The sequence below is a fragment of the Amblyomma maculatum genome, chromosome 1 (genome assembly GCF_055883805.1).
Source record: "Amblyomma maculatum isolate TAMU_Amacu chromosome 1, ASM5588380v1, whole genome shotgun sequence".
Classification (NCBI taxonomy): Eukaryota; Metazoa; Arthropoda; class Arachnida; order Ixodida; family Ixodidae; genus Amblyomma; species Amblyomma maculatum.
In genome coordinates this window covers 372,586,788-372,606,912 of record NC_139344.1, presented here as the reverse complement: position 1 = coordinate 372,606,912, position 20,125 = coordinate 372,586,788, and the positions used below count along the sequence as shown (strand labels likewise).

Genomic DNA, 20,125 nt, shown 5'->3' with positions numbered 1-20,125 from the left:
CCCCGGGAGGGGGCTTGGCAGATTGGTTCGCCAGCCTGCCGAATGAAAGCTTGCCTCTGGAATCATTTGCAAAAAATGGTGTCGATGTGATTCCTGTCGCACTCATACCGATAGGCGATGGAATGCTGAAAATGAAAAATCCGAAAACTATTCAGCAGCAACTCAAAAGTCTGACGGATCACTACCTTGATATCTCTGAGGTGCGACCTTTCGGGAGAAGAGGTATAGTTTGCAGATCTGCAAACATTAATTGTGTGTCATATCTGCTACGCTGCAGTTCTTTTACATCGATTCCTGTCAAAGCCTTTATTCCTGAACAACTGGCTTGCACTAAGGGTATTGTGCGTGGAGTGGATCCTGCATCTACTGCTCAAGAAATTTTGGAGGAATTTCAGGACGCAGGAGCTGGTGTTCTTTCAATGTATCGCTGCTCTCGCATGGTGGCCGGGGTGCGTGTTGCTACACGGTCAGTTATAACAACTTTTGCCGGTCTCATGTGCCCATCTGAGTTAAAAATTTGGCCAATTATTTATCGCATTGACTCGCTACGTCCTCGCCCCCTTCAATGTACCAACTGTTGGCGATTTGGACACAGTGGATGAGCGTGTAAGTCTTCGACAAGATGCAGGCTGTGTGGGGAAGGACACTCTTCTAATAGCTGTACCGCTGCAAGACCTAGCTGTTGTCTGTGTAGCAACGAGCACTCGGCTGATGACCCCAGTTGTGAGAAACGATCACAGGAGCAAGCGTTACTAAAATTAATTCAAGAGAATCGTTGCTCTCGAGCAGATGCTTATGCCCTTCTTGATCGGAAAAGGCACACTTATGCCAACTGTGTGCGCCCTTCTACTCCAGACTTTGAGACCACGTTGTCTACCGCGATTGTGAAAACGGTTGAAAAAGCCCTTTCTGTCGTGGTTGACCGTATGCTTACCAGCTTTACTGAAGCATTGTCTAGTATTGTTGGTAGCCAGTCACTTTGCCCACCTCAACCTGTGCTGACTCCAGCATCTATTTCATCTCAAACCTGTACTGAAAGTTTAAATGCAGATTCTCCTCTAGTGCTGCCTCAAGTGCACCCAATCGACAGTGTCCCTGTAGGCATTTCTCGCAAAGGTATTTGCTCTAATGATGTTGAAATGGCATGCCCTACTCAAAAGCGCCGTGCTTCTAGCTCACCCTCTAAGTCCTCCATTTCCCAGACCAAAACTAAAAAAGGGCCTTCCAAAGTTTTACAGCAAACCGATGTGTTAAAAGAGGCTGTTGCTGCCTCAATTTTAGATAAGTAATCATGGCAGGTGTACAAGTTTTGCAGTGGAATTGTCGCTCTATTGCGTCTTCACTTCCAGATTTATACCTTCTCCTTTCAACACATAAGCCAGACATAGTGCTTCTGCAAGAAACTTGGCTCTCCCCCGCAAAGTCATTTACCTTAAAGAAATATCATGTTTTCCGCGCCAATCGTGTAAACGGTAGGGGCGGTGGTTTATTAACTTTGATATCGTCTAAATTATGTCACCGGGCAAAAATAAGCAAAACAATAATGAATTCTGAGTGTGAGATTTTGGCTGTAGATATCACATTGCCGCATTGTGGCCCTGTCACAGTCGCTAACGTCTACTGCCCCACAGGTGTACGTAGCACAGACAATTTTGACAGATTACTTAAATTCTAATAGGGTAGTTATTGCAGGTGATTTTAACTCGCACCATACTCTTTGGGATAACTACTCCGACGCATGTGGACAGCTGTTATGAACGTGGATGTCGGCAAATGCTGTGCGCTGCTGCAATTCTCGGGCTATAACCTTCATGCGCGGAAATTCGCAATCTGTCATCGATTTATCCCTGGCAGCAGGTGGGATAGGTATAGGAGGATGGTCAACAGTAGACAGTAGTACATCTAGTGACCACTTTCCAATAACATTTACCATCATGATGAGCGCAACACGAGATGGCACTTTTGACCGTAAACTAGTAAAAAACACCAAATATGCAGCTTCGCTACGCTCCTCCCTCAAATCAAACCTTTGTTCATGTGGGACCGACAAAGCACAAAAGGTATTTTCCTCAATTGCGAATGCTACTGTAGATTCCCAGTTCACTGTGCGGTCTACAGTAAACAATAAGTCGCCATCCCCATGGTGGAATGACGCGTGTGAGAAAGCCTTCCGCCGTAGAAAAGCAGCATGGAAAAGCCTTTCTTATAACCAGAGCCCAGTAAACTAGATAAACTACAAATTTTGTTCGGCGTCATTCAAAAGAGCCATAGCGCAGGCAATGGACGAGTACAACGAAAATTTAAATACTTATTTGTCAAACCCTAAGCACAGGAAGGCTTTGTATCGTTTTATGGAACGAAATAGAAACTCGCACCTTTCACAGTCATTAAGTTCAGTAGTGTTGTCCCCACAGGAGGCAAAGGAAGAGTTAGAACAAATTGCGCAAGGACTAGCATTACTTTTCCAGGAGCAGTGCAGAGTTCCCTTGCACGCTCCCATTTCCTGCTCAGAGTATGTTGAGGTTGATAGGTCAGAACTACTATCTGTGATTTCTTCCATGAGAAACTCGGCTCCAGGTTGAGACGGGGTTACGGTAGGTATGGTCAAAATTTTAGCAAATGATTTCACTCAGGATCTCCTGGATCTGGTTAATGAATCATTAGAATCTGCATGGCTGCCGCACATCTGGAAAGTGGCGAAAATTATATTGCTCTTGAAAGACCCTGGTAAAGGATTTCATGTTGAAAACATTCGGCCGATAGCTTTGACTTCGAATCTAGTAAAATTAATAGAAAGAATTGTGCATGGCCGCCTCTCAAAGCATATCTCAGAGGTTAATGCTTTGAGTTCTTCCCAGATTGGTTTCCGCAATGGATGCTCAATATGGTCTGCACATGTAGATTTAGAAAGCAGGATTCGCCTTGCAATGTACAACAAGGAGGTATCAGCGTTAGTGACGCTCGATATTGCTAAGGCCTATGACAGCATTGAACATTCCATTCTACTAAACAAGTTGTAATTATTACGTCCTCAGTTCTACATTTATGCGTGGATCAGGGAATTTTTGAAAGGACGAGAATTCTTTTGCGCTGATGGCACATTAACCTCAGACACCTATGCACAGACAAGAGGGGTGCTTCAGGGCTCTGTGCTCTCCCCACTCCTTTTTAATATATTAATGTGCGATATTCCGGTTCATCCTGATGTCACTGTATATGTATATGCAGATGACATAGCATTCTTCGCCTCTAAAAAAGATATTTGTGACCTATATCGTTCACTACAGGCTTACCTAAATGCTCTTGAGGTCTGGCTGGACAAAATTAAATTGGTTTTAAATGTGTCCAAAAGTAGTGTGCTAGTTTTTAAAACCATAACCCCCTTATATGTTTCGTTAAACTACCGCTCAGATGTCATACCTCAAGTGGAATCTGTGCGGTATTTAGGCATTACGTATGATGCTGGTATGGATTGGAGGCTTCACATCAAGTCTAATGTTCGGAAAGGTGAACGTGCCCTTGGTAGACAGACACGGATAAGTGACAGGAAATTTGGTATGCGTCGAGATACTCTTCTACTTTTGTACAAAGCCTATGTGAGACCGATTCTGGAATTTGGCTGCATTCTTTTTTCTGGGTGTCCAAAATATAAGCTGCATCCTTTGCTGCTATTAGAAAGACGGGCGCTGCGCCTCTGCCTAGGCCTTCCACAGTCAGTCTCTACCACTGTTCTGTACTTGGAGGCCCGCATTCCGGACCTTAACTCCCGTTTCCACCTTCTAACTGTCAGATCATTCTTGCGATCATTTGAGACTACTCCCGGTGTGGCTATACCTATTTTTGTGTCAAACCCCGCACTCTTTCTCACTCACCAGTGGCCAAGGGTCTGCAAGCCCCAGGTTGTTTATACGCAGAGCATTTTAACAAACATTGGTGTGGACCTTGCTTCTATATGTCCTATTGGTTGCTCAACGTCCTTTGTGGATATAAATTATGATTCTATATTTCCATCTAATGTGAAGCACTTGCCCTCAAGTCTAAGATCCAGTCTCTTATGTGAACACCTTGAAAAGTTCCCTGATCACACTGTAATTGCCACTGATGCGTCTGTGATTGCGCACAAAGCTGCGATTGGAATTTTTTCGGAGTCTCTTTCCTGGAGTTTTTCGGTGCGTGTCCCGGATTACACACCGCTATTTCTAGCAGAGTTTATGGCAATTGGGCTAGCGCTACTAAAAGTTCCCTGCAGTCAATCAAAAATAATTTTTCTATCAGACTCTCTTTCTGTTTTGTTGTCACTGGAGTCAGCACGGGATGCTCTGTTGAGCCGCTCACTAAAGTATTTCATACCGGGGTGGGTGAAAGAAATACGCTTCATCTGGGTCCCCGGACACAGCGGTATTTTCCACAACGAAGCGGCAGATTTCCTGGCTAAATCAGGTCTTGAGGCACCTGTTCCATATACCATCCCTAATATCATCATTTTTAGAATGTCCCGTTTCCAGCGATATCAATACCTAGCCGCTACATGCAATGAATCTTTGCTATTTACAGCCGAATACCAGCATCTCATATACTCGTGGAAAGTTCGAGCATGTAAATCACGGCAGTGTGAGGTTACGATGACTCTCCTGAGATGCAGGATTCCTCGCTTAAATTTTTATTTATGTAGATGCGGGATCAGCCCCACAAACCTTTGTGAGGCTTGCGGTGAAATTGAAAATATTGATCACTTCCTTCTCCCTTGCCCAAGGTTTTCACATCAGAGGAGGGTGCATTTAGAAAATTCAATTGCACGCTTGGGATTTACGTTATCGGTCCCGCTTCTACTCTCCTTCGGTGCGAGTGCGAAAGGATTTGCGTTGCCTCAAATTTGTCAGTACTTACATAACTACATCACAGCTACGGACAGATTCCCTTGCTAATTGCATTCCAAATTTACAAAACTCCAAATTTTTGCTTCATATTTTTTCATTCAATAACTTTTGTGATCTTAAATCTTTTGTTTTTGTTTAGTTGTCAATTATTTTATTACACTAATTCAGTTTGTGTAGGATATTTGGCAGTCCATACTGAACCCTGGCCAATCCCCCTTCGTGGGTATGTGCCAAATATCAAGGAAGAAGAAGAAGAACAACAACAACGGCCGTCGTCCATCACCACTGAAGCGGTGGCGAATGCGATGACGGCCTACAACAGATAATTTAGTGACAGGCCAGCCCCCGCCACAAGCGGCGGTGACCCACCTGTCCCGGCCCCATCAGGGGAAGCCTAGGATTAGATGGCAGGAACGTTATAGACAACGCCTTTCTACACGTCCCGTCCGTTTTAGCTGCTTTTTCCTTCCGTCCAACATGAACCAACCAGCCAGACAAAGCCCTCTTCTTGAGAACACATCTCGCGGAATCTCGCGCACAGAGCGTTAGATCTCATGCACGGTATTTCGTTCCATGAGCCTAGGAAGGCTTTCGCCTTTAAAAAAAAAAGGCAAATAGAGATCGCAGAGACGGTGCGAAACCCAGTTCCGGAAGTCGCGAGAACTGCATCCTGTGATTGGTGCACGCCAGCCAAAAACCGTCGATCCGCTCCCGGTGCCAACGCGAGCGTGCAGCATGCGCTGCGGAAATATGCTCAGATATTTGCATATCTCCTCCGCGCGAGTTTGGTGCAGGTGCGTTCACCCGGCCGACATCCCCTACTCGCGCTTTACTTCGTCCTGATCCTAGACATTCATGCATCTGTGCCTGTGCACTTCGAGCCACAAGAAGAGTAAACTATTTGCAAAGGTAAGTCTGAATGAGTAACTTTTTTCGTCGAGAGTTGGTGCCCTAGGTGGCGAGCCATTACTATCCCGGATATTAGGTTGAAATGGATAATCGCTGCAGTCAGTCTCCACATAGTCTAACCATTAGTGGAGTATGTTAATTACTCGAGTTCAATTTTACCCGCCTTTCGTACAAAGTGTGTGACTACTATTTCACACACTCTAGTGTGATACTATGCGTGTGATTATGCGTGAGAAGACTCAAGAAAACATGACAAAATACAGGGAGAACGAAAATAAGTTTAACAGCTGTCGGTGCGCATGTTACTGCACGCCTGTTGTAAGATGCCAAGAGTATCGAGGTGCATACATAATTGCGATTTGTATTTGCGCCACTTATACAGCGAAATTTGAGTAAATTCGGAGAAAATTCTTGAACGCAATTCTTCCACATATTCTACAAGTGCCCCATAACATTCAATATATTCGCAGATCCTTGTCGTTTTTTCTTTGCTTTCAAAAACGCCTGCCTCTGGTTTTCTACGAAACTCTTAAAGGTCCCATAAAAAGCAATTTACTAAAACTAAAAAAAGCGCGAACGCCAATTAGTATCTTATCACTTTTCTGTGATACGGAAAAAAATTACGCCATGTTCAATACCTCCGAACATGTCGGCGATAGGAAAGTGAAGCGCATCCTCTAACCCTAAAAAAATGACTTTTTCTATCAATCGGAAGCTGAAAGGGCTCAATTTCCTAATAATTTCAGAAGCTTATCTTTTATCAATATATATCGATATGTATGTGAACGCGAGTACAGTCTTTAAAAACTGACACAAGTCTGCAAGCCTGTATTCGTTTCACGACGGCGCAACGTGTATACATACAGGTGCGGACAAAGTAAACGGAGACGTGACATTTTTCACGCGGAAGCGGATTGAAATTGCAGGTGTTGGTACGCGCACGTTTGTAGTGGACGCTTGTGCGCTTTGTCTTGTACAAACCGTGTTTATTCGTTTCTGATAGAGAAGGCATAATTACAATATTATCGGAAAGTGTGCTCCGTTTACTCACTCTCCACGCATATGCGTGCGTAGGTTTTTCCTACATTTGGGGGAGCTAAATTTCACTCCAGCATTCCCCTCTGCCCATCTCCATCCCTCCAAACTTCTTTCAGCAAAAACTCAGCGCAAATAGGGGTAATTGTTAGATAATGTTTATTCCAATGCAGTGGAATTTCAGCATATAGAAATATTATGTACTTAAAGAACAAAACCATCTTTGCCGTTGATGAAAAAATGACGCTACGACGCGCTTCTCACCACCCTGCTTTCCGGAGGTAAAGGCATTAGGAAAGCATGCAGTTGTTAGAACGTAGCACGGTATTCCTGAGCCGCCAGTACGGTCAAAAATCATGCATGGCCATATCCTTTCAGCTTTAAAAATAACGGTACAGGTCTGAGAGAGGACACAGTAAAGGCATGTGGCAGACTTGGCGCCCCCTTAGAGGATTGGGAGGCATGGAGGGAAAGTTGTCGCCGTTCCCCTCCCCCCTCTTTCCCTTTTGCGCGCACCTATGTGTCTACACCTGTAAACGTATCCTTTAACATCGACCACAGCAGATTCGAAAGTTCCATCACTCGGGATCCGTCGTCAGCGTACATTCGACAAACAGTCATAACCAGGCTCAGCTGCGCGAACAACGCTTTGGGCACCTCATCTCGGAGCATTCGAGAAGCCTGGGAGAATAATTTCGCGAAATCATGGCTTTAGCTGCGGAAAGAGGACCGGCAGATGTCACATTATTGTGAAAAAAAAAAAATAGCAGAATGATATGTTAAAACTCGCCCAAATTCAAATGAAGCAATTCTGTGCGACACAAGATACACGGCGATAAACAGGCAGCAGTGTCGTGTTGCGCTAAATTCTCTGATTTCACAAACGTGAACCAGCTAGCCCAAGAGCAAACACTGAAAATCTTTCTGACTACCCACACGCACTCTATGTCTCTCTCTCTTAATGTTTCTGCCTCTTTATTCCTAGGCGAATTAATTCTGCTCGCTCAAGCATCTTCCACCATGACCCTGCTCCACGTTTTATGCCTGGCCTTCTCCGTAGCATGCGCTGCTGAAAATCGTCCCCACATCATCTTTATCATGGCTGACGACGTGGTAAGTGCCACACGAAGAAGCCACGCCCGGTATTGTACAAACGATTCTGTTTTCCTTCTATTCCATGTCTCTCTTTCTTTTTTGTCACACCTCGTGATTAGTTCAAGAGACGCGACGGTCGATGGTCCCTGTTTGTTATTCGGTGCACGCCTGCGATGACGCAGGCGTGTTATAGCTTCCGCCAATCACAAGTATCGAAAAAGAAAATAGGAAAGAGATTGGCTGAGGTTAAGGATAAAAGGGAGGGCACTTAGGCTACTCCGCTTTTAAAGGGGTAGTATAATAACGTTTCCCAGTCGGAAAAAACTACAGAAAATTTTCTGATGTTACGACAGAATTTCTGTGCGGTTTTTGACGAAAAACCTGTTGTGACAACAGAACATTCTGTAGTAACATCAAAAATTTCTGTAGTTACAACAAAAAGGTGCTACAGAACTACCGACAACAGAAATATACTACAAAAGAACTACAGAACTATAGAAAAATCTGGTGGTTACAACAGAACTACAGGATATTTTGTCGTATTTTTTAACACAGTTCTGTAGCTTTTTTCGACTGGGTTTAAACATTTTTTTTGCTTTATTGGAAAGCTTCATTTTCATTTTAATGAATTCCCAGCAATAGAGCTGACGAACTTCACAGAACCATTTAAAACTTTTTTTTTTGCTTTACCATTGGCAGTCCACGTCTACAGGCGCTGTCGTAGTGGACATGACAGTATAGTAACAGCACGACTGGCGCATCGTCTAAGTCGCGTGTAGAACGTGTCAGTAACTAAGATACACAGATTATTGTCAAAATTATAACTGAGAGAACTAATATAGCTTGAAATAGAATGAAATATATAAATAAACTGAATGAGCTCCGGTGAAACCTACCGCAGATACCAACAATTCTTTCTGCTCAAAGAAATGCTGCTGATGACAGCGCCGGTACAACTATGGTCTTTGGTGTGGCGGATTTCTGATTTGATCGTATTTTAAAAGCCAATCATGGAAGAATAAAAATGGCTGAAATTTATTGAAAAAGAAAGAAGTGGGCTGCCTTAAGTTGATATGAACACAAATACCCCAACACATAAATTTCATTTTTCATTACTCTTAATTCAAAAACTAGCCCAACCTGTCTCTTTTGCCGTGAAATAGCATCATTAAACCATATAATTAGTGATTTTTGGGCCATCAACCTCTTAGAGAACTCATGTCTGATCCCTCCCTTAACACGCAGAATAAAGGCCAGCGAAGACCCGGACATTCAATTCGGCCCGAGCCATGGCAAGAGCTAGCTGTATCACCTGGAATCTTCATGGTCTCGAAGGCACATGCTGACCATCTTTACAACCCCTAACTTTTCTTTCAATGATAAAGTTGTATTTCTTTGTTTTCTTTCGGCATGATGCTGTTGTATAATCATAAAATGTAGTCTATTTACCTTAGAAACTCCTAAGAAATGAAATGTTACTGGCAACGAAAGGACGCAGTATGATGCCACCGTCCGCTAAAACGACTTTTCTGATAAATTTAAATATAAATTTATGGTTGATGGTTAGACCACGAGCTTTTCCCAGAATTTGTGCCTGTAGTATTTCACACGTATTCATTAACACATAGTCCTAGGTTACCCCAGCGTGTGAAAGAACACGTGACATAGATATAAAGCTCCGCTTTAACGAAGCCTTATGGACGTGCCTCCGTGGCCTATAATAGTAGCGTGACTTAAAATGTAAAGGTCCCGGCAGGTTCGATTCCACCTCACCCTTCCATATTAAAGGAGGGGTTCGATTTGGTTGCTCCTGACAGGTCACGTGGTCTTCTGACGTCACACAGCCAGTCGACCAATCAGTTATCGGCTATGTCGCCTGAAAACCGGGGCTCGACACCGCACGCTGCAACATGCTCAACCCTCTGCTGACATTACAGGTTCTGCTACTCTGGATGCCTGCTGCTGAACGCCCCTTTTCTCAAGCCCCGTCACCCGCTCGCGGCGGGGAGTGCGTGGTCAATGACCGTGTGCTCAGCGCCGTTGTGGATGACACTCCGAACTTAGCCCGGATACTGTTGCTCCCCTGGCAACATAGCCCTTCATCGACGTCATCGGTCACCGGACCCACCCACGCAGCATATATACCGCGATCTGCCGCCGGTCATCTGGGGCTCGACACCGCACGCTGCAACATGCTCAACCCTCTGCTGACATTACAGGTTCTGCTACTCTGGATGCCTGCTGCTGAACGCCCCTTTTCTCAAGCCCCGTCACCCGCTCGCGGCGGGGAGTGCGTGGTCAATGACCGTGTGCTCAGCGCCGTTGTGGATGACACTCCGAACTTAGCCCGGATACTGTTGCTCCCCTGGCAACATAGCCCTTCATCGACGTCATCGGTCACCGGACCCACCCACGCAGCATATATACCGCGATCTGCCGCCGGTCATCTGGGGCTCGACACCGCACGCTGCAACATGCTCAACCCTCTGCTGACATTACAGGTTGGTTATATGAACAATTGCAGTGAATGTAAAACTAGCAACCGTTGTCTTGTAGCGGTGTCTTGCCCCTATGTGATCAAGTGGCGTAGCGCTGTGCGAATGTGCTGCGACTGTATATCCTTCCACCTGTTGTCCCAAATATTGCTGTATCTATCAGGGGACGTTGAGCTCAACCCAGGCCCGCCAACATCACTCGGCGATCCGTCTGTTCTAAACGCACTCAAACGCCTCGAGGACGCGCAATCCGTCATATCTGCTGAACTAAAAGAACTTAAGGCTACGCAAGACAACCACGGAAAGCTAATATCGGAGCTAAACAACCGCATTTCTTTGTTGGAATTCGCTCACAAAAATGACCCAAACGATGTGAAAATAGACGAAACCAACATAATAAAACGCGAGCTTGCAGTTCTTCATGCCGCCAATATCGATGCAAACAATCGCATGCGTAGGAACAACTTACTTTTTTTCGGCCTTAAAGACGTCGAAAAGGAAACTTGGGAAGAGTCGGAAACAAAAGTTCGAGACCTGTGCTCCACTGAGCTCGATGTTCATCTGGACGCAGGATGTATAGAACGCGCACATCGACTAGGATCATTCTGCTCAGACAAACAGCGGCCAATCATCATTAGGCTAGCGCATTTCAAGACCAAGGAAAACATCCTGGCGTGTGGGCCTAAACTGAAAGACACGCCATACGCAATCAGAGAAGATTTTGCCCCTGAAACACGTCTTGCTCGCTCCAAACTTCTGAAGTTTATTCGCCCTCAAAAATGCGCCTTCAAACTGCGACTTGATAAATTGTACGTTGGAAAAAAGTGTTATACTTACAACCATGTTACTGACTCGGTTATCGAATGCACTGTACGTGTTTCCAACGCCGATGTTAGCGAATGACGCGCAACAAATCATGCTCCCAACAGACGTCCTTCATCATACCTCGACATCCAAATCGCATTCACCAACATAAGAAGCCTTATTCCAAAGCGTGACCAGCTCCTTAGCTTTGTTGACGACATTGAAGCTCACATTATCATCCTAACCGAAACGTGGTTAACTGAAGAAGTCCTTGATAACGAATTGCTTCCCACTAATCTGAACTTCACCATTTATCGTCGAGATCGCAGTGGTCGTCGTGGGGGTGGCGTACTCATAGCTGTAAGAAATACACTATCATCATCCTTAGTTTGCCACGACGACGTACTCGAACTATCGTGGATTTGTGTCCATACTTCAACTGCGAAAGCTGTATTTGGTATTTGTTACAGGCCACCCGATCATGGTCCATCTTTTGGCAACTCACTGTACAATAGCCTAACATATATCAGGGACAACTTCCCCAACTCACCTATTTTTCTATTTGGCGACTTTAATTTTCCCCAGATTAACTGGCCTCTACTCAGCGTACCCGGCAATTCACAATCCAGTGAGCCCAAGCAATTTCTCGATCTAACTCTTGATTTCAATCTTCATCAGTCCATATCACTTCCAACGAGAGGGAATAATACTCTTGATCTTTTACTGACGAGCAGTCCTGACGACATTAAAAACGTAACGATTCTCCCTGGAATCAGTGACCACGCTCTCCTACACATTTCCATATCACTGCTACTAAAAGTAAGATCAGCATCTCAAAAGATAATCTTCAACTATAAAAAGGGGAACTTTGAAGCTATGAATAACGAACTTGCACAGTTTCACGCGTACTTTCTCGAGTCCTACTTGTCGAGAACGGTCAATCACAACTGGGAATTATATAAAACAACATTAATAAACCTAAGAAACAAATACATCCCCAAAATAAATATAAAATCCGATCATACCAATGAGTGGTTTACCGTAAGTCTGAAACGTCTCCTAAACAGGAAAAAACGCCTTTATCGATCAGCAAAGTCATCTAACTGCCGTGCTACGTGGGACCGATATCACCAGTCTGCAAAAACATACATTGAAAGCGTAGCTGCCGCAAAGCATAAATTCTTTTCAGTCGATCTACTTGGAATCTTGCAATCGAACCCCAACAAATTCTGGCGTATTCTGTCCCCCAGGTCTCGGCCGAACCAAATAGCCCTCATGGGAACTGATGGTGAACCAGTGGAATCAGAACAGTGTGCCGCCATCTTGAACCATTATTTCGTTTCGGTTTTCACCCCTGCTCAGAACTGTTCGACCCAGCCTCCATCAGAGTCGCCACCAGTCACAATGCCTGAGATACAGATTAATGCAAACGGTATCAGTAACCTCATTGATTCTCTAAAATTGTCTTCATCGGCAGGCTCTGACCATATCAATAGCAAACTACTGAAAAACACATCGGAAACCTCGTCACAGATATTACAATTAATCTTCACCCAGTCTTTCCAATCGGAGGAAATACCAGACGATTGGAAAATCGCTCAAATCATTCCAGTCTTCAAAACAGGTGACCGCAAATCAGCATCCAACTACCGTCCTATCTCTCTAACCAGTGTCCCATCCAAACTTCTCGAACACATTATATCCACGAACCTAATGGCACACCTCGAATCTAACGGCTTCTTTTATCCTCAACAGCATGGTTTTAGAAAACATCTCTCATGTGAAACACAGCTTGCTGAGTTCATACATGACTTACTAGAATCCATGGACAATAACCTTCAAATAGATGCTATATTCCTCGATTACTCCAAAGCATTTGATCGCGTTCCCCACAGTCATTTACTTCAGAAACTCTCATCCCTAGGAATTCCCGCCAACCTAATCCGCTGGATTAAAAATTTTCTTTCAGGACGCAAGCAGTTCACTTCCGCAAATGATAGCCACTCACCTCTCACCAATGTAACATCGGGAGTCCCACAAGGCGCCGGACTGTCACCGCTACTATTCCTAATTTACATTAACGATCTCCCTTGTAATATAAAATCAAAATTACGTCTTTTTGCGGATGACTGCGTCATATACAGAGAGATTAGGACGACCAACGACTCATGTTTGCTTCAATCTGATCTTAATACACTCGCCTCTTGGTCTAATAAATTCCTCCTTCCTTTAAACATTAGCAAGTGTAAATCCATGACTTTCACGAGGAAACACACTGTGAATCAGCATCAATATAGTATTGGCTCGCTTTTAATTACCCCCGCATTATCCTACAGATATCTTGGCCTCCACCTAACACCATCACTATCATGGGTAACCCACATTCAAAACATTTGCGCAGAAGCCTCACGCACACTCGGTTATCTGCGACGTAACTTGAAGGCCGCATCCCCGGAAATAAAGCAACTAGCCTATATAACTTTCATTCGCCCCAAACTAGAATATGCGTCCTCCATTTGGCATCCATCACAAGCGTATCTCGCCACCGACCTTGAAGCCGTACAGAATCGCGCCATCCGATTTATAACATCTTGCTATTCAAAGAAAAGCAGTATCACAGCACTGAAACAATCCATCGCCATTCCATCGCTCATGTCACGCCGTATCATATCTCGCCTATGTCTTCTACATCACTTCTATTATCATCCCCGTACGAGACATGCAAAGCTACAGCCCCCCCACAGGACATCTAGCCGCCTAAACCATAATCATAGCATTGCACGTATCAACTGTCGCACCTTAGCATTAAATTCTTCATTTTTTCCGGACGCAATAGTACTGTGGAACGCCCTGCCAAACAACATCGTATCATGCACTGATCGCAAATCATTCAGGATAAAATTAAACCACCATCTTTCGTAAAGAAATCGCTGATGACGTCGGCTGAATTGTGGGCGCGCGGGGGAGGCAGCGCTTACCTTGTCTTGACTTTTTTTTTACGTGTGTGTGTAGTTGTGCTGACGTTGCCATCTATGACGTACCAACCGGCTCAAGTTTCACCAGTTTCGTGAAAGCGTTTTTCTCTTGTATAACATATTCGGCGCCATTTACTTACGGTATTTTGTTCTTTTTGTTTTTTAAAAATTACTTCGTCTAACCCTTGCATTATTTCTCTTGTTTCTGTTTTCTTTTCTTTTCTTGTTATTTTTATGTTTTCCTGTTCTTGTTCGCATTGTATATTGAGTTTGCTCCCCCCTTATGTAATGCCCTCGGGCCTTTAAGGGAAAAATAAATGAAATGAAATGAAATAACGCGGATAACGCTCAATTTTCTGCATACCCAGACATTTAAAGCAATAGCGTTGATAAAAAAAGACTGATTGTATTATAGTGCATTTAGTTCCTTTAGCTACTTGATAACGCTACTGCGTTAAAGTCCTCGTTCTCCTATAGATCCAGCATCAGCTTCGTGAGCGAAAATTATGGGGACAGTTAAGCTCCGGTTTTAAGGGTATGGCGCGAAACCGTAGGCTATCAGTCCGCATATAAATCCTCGCTTCAAGCAAGCATATGAAAGTGCCTGCGTGGCCTAGGAATAGAGCACCTGACTCGGCATCCAGCCCTGAGATACCCATTCCTTCTTCGTTTTGAATAGAATATCAGTAAATTGCTTTTGATTCCTGCCCCACTCAGCGCGCTCTCCGTCTCTCAACGTTACGCCTAACATTTTCCTTTCCACAGCTCCCGACGTAATCTCCAATTTAATGCGAACCCAGGTCGTTAATTAGCCTCCATGCTTCTGCTTGATAGCTACCTAGAGGTAATACATGGCTGTTATATACTTGCCTCATGTGGGATAGTAGTGAATTGCCATTCATGATTTGAGAATACCTGCCAAATGTTTTTCACTCCAGTTTTTTTCGTTCAGTTATTTCAATCTCGTTGTTTTAATCAGGCTCGCCATAAATAAACTGGTAGCAAAGGGCAGGCGTGCGAAAGAGTATCCGCAAAGCGAGCCGCAAGCAGGAGCACTTAACGCTACTAATAAAGGCCCTGGAGAGTGACAGTCCGCAAACCTTCTTACGACCGCGCCAACATCACCACCACCATCACCGCGACGATTATGCACAGAAAGGTGCAGTCCGAGCAAAGTCTCTGTTAGGCTGCACGTGCGCGAAATGTTTACACATACAAAAATGCATTGATCGGGAGCCTTCGCTCCTTCGTTTGGGAAGTTAGCGAGGTTCAGGGCACGAGTACACGCACGAGCCGGACACGTGATCACGCCACCTTACTCTTCATCTTGTAAGAAAATGGTTGAAGCCTAAAAGCGCTTGTGCAGTTGAAGGTTAGGGTGACATTCGGCGGAGCGGATTTGTTCTGACTGCTACTATTTTACTATAGGACACGCTCCGCCTGGAAACTGTCGCAATAACAACGAGCGCTGTAAAAATGTCAGACTTCGCCCTCGCAGTGGTAATCAATAGCGGTGACTCTAAGGTTTCTAAGCTCCTACAGTATATATATCCTGCAAGTAGGCCGAAAACGAATGCACTTCGGTCCTTCCCGCTCGCAGGGCTGGGCGGACACGAGCCTTACAGGATCGCACCAGGTACCAACGCCCAATCTTGACACTCTGGCAGCGCATGGCATCCTGCTGAACCAGCACTACACGCTGCAAACTTGCACCCCTTCCCGGGCGGCACTCCTGACTGGTCTTTATCCCATCAGGATGGGTGAGGAGATAACGGTTTTTCAGACGGGCGGATGAACGTGCGGAAAGGGGGGGGGGGGGGGGGGGGGGCGTACGGGCGAGCAAGCAAGCGGGCCGGCGGGCATGCAGGTTAGGCACGCAGAGGCAGGCGGAGAGATGCAGGAAGGCAGGCAGACGCAGGAAGAGGCAAGCAGCGGAAGGCAGACGAAGGAGAAGGCAGGCAGAGATAGGAATAGGCAGGCATGCAAGCGTAAATCTTTGTTCACAAGAAACCTGAAGTCTCTGAAGAAAAGTTGAGGTGAAAACCACACCCTTGCTGGACTTAAAAAGGTTTAAAAGAACTTGTAGACGGGCTAGATGGTTTTCAGCTTCCCGTGCCCTTCCTTTTCTCTTGTGTGCGTGTGTACTCCTTTTTTTGCGCTAAGAATGCCGTCTGTTGCTCGACTTCCTGCGCAGATCCTGTGTTTTTGTTCCGTAATGAAAACGCACTCATCCAGCGATTCACATGATTTTAACACGACCGCGTTAGAGTTCCAGCTATGGCGAAAATCGCACCGTCGCTAGCTTGAGTCTATGCCACGAAACGACCAAACTGGGCTAAGCCGTGAGGTAGCCGTGGCGTCAGAGCTATGGAAATAAAGATGACTGGTCAAGTGGAGGAATCAAAACTTGTACACTTGTGTCGCGTGCCGGACCTGCTCCGTTTCTTCGCGAAGTAGCGTTCGTTCACTGAGGATAAAATGAAATATTGTATGAGCACTTCGCCTCATTCAGTTCGCAGTTTGTAGTAGAGCAAAGTTAAATGTGTCAACGAATAGGGTGGAACTCTCTAAATCCACCGCGTAACACACTTATGGAGTACTTATGTGTGTCCCCCCCCCCCCCCTTTTTTTCTCCCCTGGTCTGTGTCGCTCGTTTTAGCTTTTACTTTTTATTTCATGTGCCTCACCTTTAGATATGCTCTATTCTGCTGCGAATCCGGCGATTAGCCTAATCCGCATAGGATAATCGGGGGATATTTGCGCATTCTCTCTAGGTCTCCAGCACCACGTCATGATTCCTGCGCAGCCGGGAGGGATGGACCCGAGCGTTCCCACAATGGCCCAGCGACTCAAGGGGCTCGGTTACATGACGCACGCCCTAGGAAAGGTAACCATATTCAGCGCGCTTTCATGAGAACGTATATCATGATAAGTATCGTGAAGAGCGTAGATGGCCCCAGCGAGATGGGATTATAGTCGGCTGTATATAATTCTGATTCGAAGGTGCCCCAAATTAGTTTGGATTTTGTGAAGTTTGGATTAGGAGGCTGACTTATTCATGTGGCACCCAATTTTGAGTTGCCTGTTGTTGTTTTTTCGTTCTTTTTAACGGTTCATAAGATATTAGCGTACATGGAGGTGTATCAGTGTATTTATCTAAGACTCCTAAACATATTTTCTCATGTAGTTATGGTTCTCTTTGAAATCTCCAGCGACGGCTGTGACGTATAAGTATTGTACTATGAGGTTTGAGCAAACCGCCCTGTAATCGCTCTTTTGCCATTTTCTGCCAGCTCAAACGTCAAAATACTAGCGAATAAGTGCATTAAAGCCAGTAAGATTGCGAATCAGACCGAAAGCATGTGATAACGGACAGTTAAAAAGCTGACTGCATACCGCGGTGGTGCCAGTAGTTCGGCAAATCTGGTAAGTCTTAGGATACCCCCCCCCCCCCCCTCCTCATACGTATACCTGTAGTAGTTTCATTTTACCGATCAAGTCTACAAACTAATCCTTTAGTGTAAACCGTAACCAACTTATGAGGGTCCCTCTGCAGGAACTCCCAATCTTTCTCTTTCGCTTCACTACCTTGTACAGCCAGAACACATCAGCCACAGATGTCATTAAAAATTAACCGCTCCCAATTTAATCTCATTGGTACCGAATTCCCATATTGAAATGGGAATGCTCATGTGGCGCGCGGTGGCGAAAAAGGAAAAGTCAACAAAGCCGAATTGGCAATAATTAGGGCCATTCCGGCTTGTCATGTCCACGAACTGTTCTGCTACATTTTGTTTTGCTTTTAGCTAAGAGGCGTAGCATGAGTTTCACAAAAATCAGTAATGTCCTCCTGTGCCTAAAACTCGTCCCAGTTCAGCCTTTTCCTTGGGCACAAGGACAACTACTTCGGCACTTAACTGCAGAGCTAGGCAGCCTCATTTAACCCGCAGTAATAGCAGTTGCCTATTGATCACATGCGTAACAGCCACGGAAATTTCCTCACCTTTTCTTGTTTTTCAGTGGCACCTGGGGTACTCCGACACCGAGTACTTACCAATGCGGCGTGGTTTCGATACTTTTTACGGGTACTATAACATTGCCAAGTACTACTTCAGACAGATGCTGAACCATGTGAGTTTACGTCCTTTGACCATTTAATGCTTTCATGCATGTTTGCGTACTTCATGATGTTTACCGCTCATGCTTCCCCCATGACTTTTGTCCTTGATGAGTCCATTTTTTTTAGGTGAACCACTCCCTGAGTCACGGAAAGGAAGAGGGAACTTTGGCGTAAAGCATGCTTTTCAAGGAGGTAGACGCTTATTACTATCGACCTATGCCACCAAGTTATGGAGGTAGAGGTGCGAGTAACGGGCAAAAGGCGTTCAAAAAATTGATGCGGTAAAACTGCCCGAGCGAATTCATTTCTGGGATAAAGTACAAAAGCATAGCAGAAAGAAAAGATGGTGGACAGGCACGAGAGCGATTTCGGGGTCGTTGACGATAGCCGTGTTTACATGAATGCGACAGCTAGCGCATCGCATCGCATCGCAACCGGTTCCTAGCGCATCGCATTCATGTAAACAGGGGTAATGCGCTAGGGAAGCGCATCGCATTAATGCGCCAAGCAGGGCTGGATTTAGAGGGGTAAGTCGACTTGCCCCTCTCAATCTCAATAGGCGACACCGAGTTCCGCCATCACCGCGCTAGAGATGATGCGCTACATGTGAACGCTGTCGCATCGCATTACCGTGAGGCGCTACGAAGTGCGATGCGATACGATGCGCTACTGTCGCCTTCATGTAAGCACGGCTGATGTCTCTATATTAGCGTCTGTGGTCGCCTCCTTCACGGCAAAAGCCTTTTATGGCTCACGACTCGCCAGCGTGTCCGTGCGTGCGTGCGCCCGTTGCAGCTGGCAATCATCTTCAGAAAAATTAAGATGGTTTCAGTACTCATAGTTAATCAATTATACATGTAGTAGTATTAGGTGTATGAACACTAGTTACCGATAATTAGTTAATTAATCTATGATAATAATAATCAGTAATCTTTGAGACATCTTAAACGCACGCGCTGCATATGCGCAGTGTCCTCGTATACAAACCTCAACCGACACCTAGTAGCCACCACAACTGCGCATGCGCGATGACGTCACAACTGCGCAATGGGCTTTCGCCTTTGCGCACTTTAGATCGTCAAAGTGCCCCTTGAATTTTTTTCTCTCTCTTTCGTGTCCGTCATTTTTCAAAGAGCAAAATCGCAGCTTACTGATCAAGTGAGAAGATGTACTGTCTCAGGTGATGTTCTGAACTGCCATTTACCGTTGATATTATCAATAAGAAAGGAGATTCATGTTAAATCTATGCTACGTTATACGAATTTAATGTTTTCATTTCATTTCATCATCATTTTTTTTCTCCAACATTAGGCGGTCCTTAGACAAAACAGCTTGAGAGTGCCTGGAGGCCGTAAACGTTATATGTTACTGTATTCTACGCTATACCTATTAACTTTTTCTTGCCTTGCAACACAACTGATCCGCAAAATCCCTAAGTCATATTCATAGCACTTATAATTAAAAGCTGGATCTTTTCGGTCTAATTACACGCCTGTTATTCCAGCCAGTGCATCAAGAAGACGTATCGGGTAATAAAGTATTTTACGTGTACGACGAGTGGAAAGGGGACATAAGATGCTACACCCATTATTACTTAACCTACGCTGAGATGCCTAACCTGCCGCCGCTGGCAGTAAGACAGATGATAGCCAAAATGGCAAGCTAAGCTCACACATGCGTTCTCTTTGTGATTGGTTCGAGCAGCCTTGTTGTCGCCGCGCTTATGCGCTTATGGGAGCCGGACATATAGAAGCATTCTTGAGTGCAGGCTAGTGAATACCACCATTGACTAGCCTCAATAAGTGATTGGTAGTC

General features: G+C 45.0%; 1 protein-coding gene across 3 annotated transcripts in view; it reads left to right on the top strand.

Annotated features, from left to right (window-relative positions):
• Positions 1 to 5,586: 5,586 nt before the first annotated feature.
• LOC146208212 (arylsulfatase B-like) overlaps positions 5,587 to 20,125 on the top strand; it is a 32,291-nt gene continuing 17,752 nt past the window's right edge. Inside the window, exons 1-5 of one of the 3 annotated variants that reach the window (XM_084591908.1) lie at positions 5,587 to 5,786; positions 7,807 to 7,934; positions 15,791 to 15,950; positions 16,965 to 17,077; positions 18,211 to 18,321. In XM_084591908.1, coding sequence (XP_084448034.1) covers positions 7,842 to 7,934; positions 15,791 to 15,950; positions 16,965 to 17,077; positions 18,211 to 18,321 — 477 coding nt within the window. In that variant the 5' untranslated portion in view covers positions 5,587 to 5,786; positions 7,807 to 7,841. Of the gene's footprint in view, positions 5,787 to 7,801; positions 7,935 to 9,890; positions 10,418 to 15,790; positions 15,951 to 16,964; positions 17,078 to 18,210; positions 18,322 to 20,125 lie in introns of those variants that run through there. The other 2 variants (XM_084591902.1, XM_084591916.1) reach the window with 2 other exon arrangements.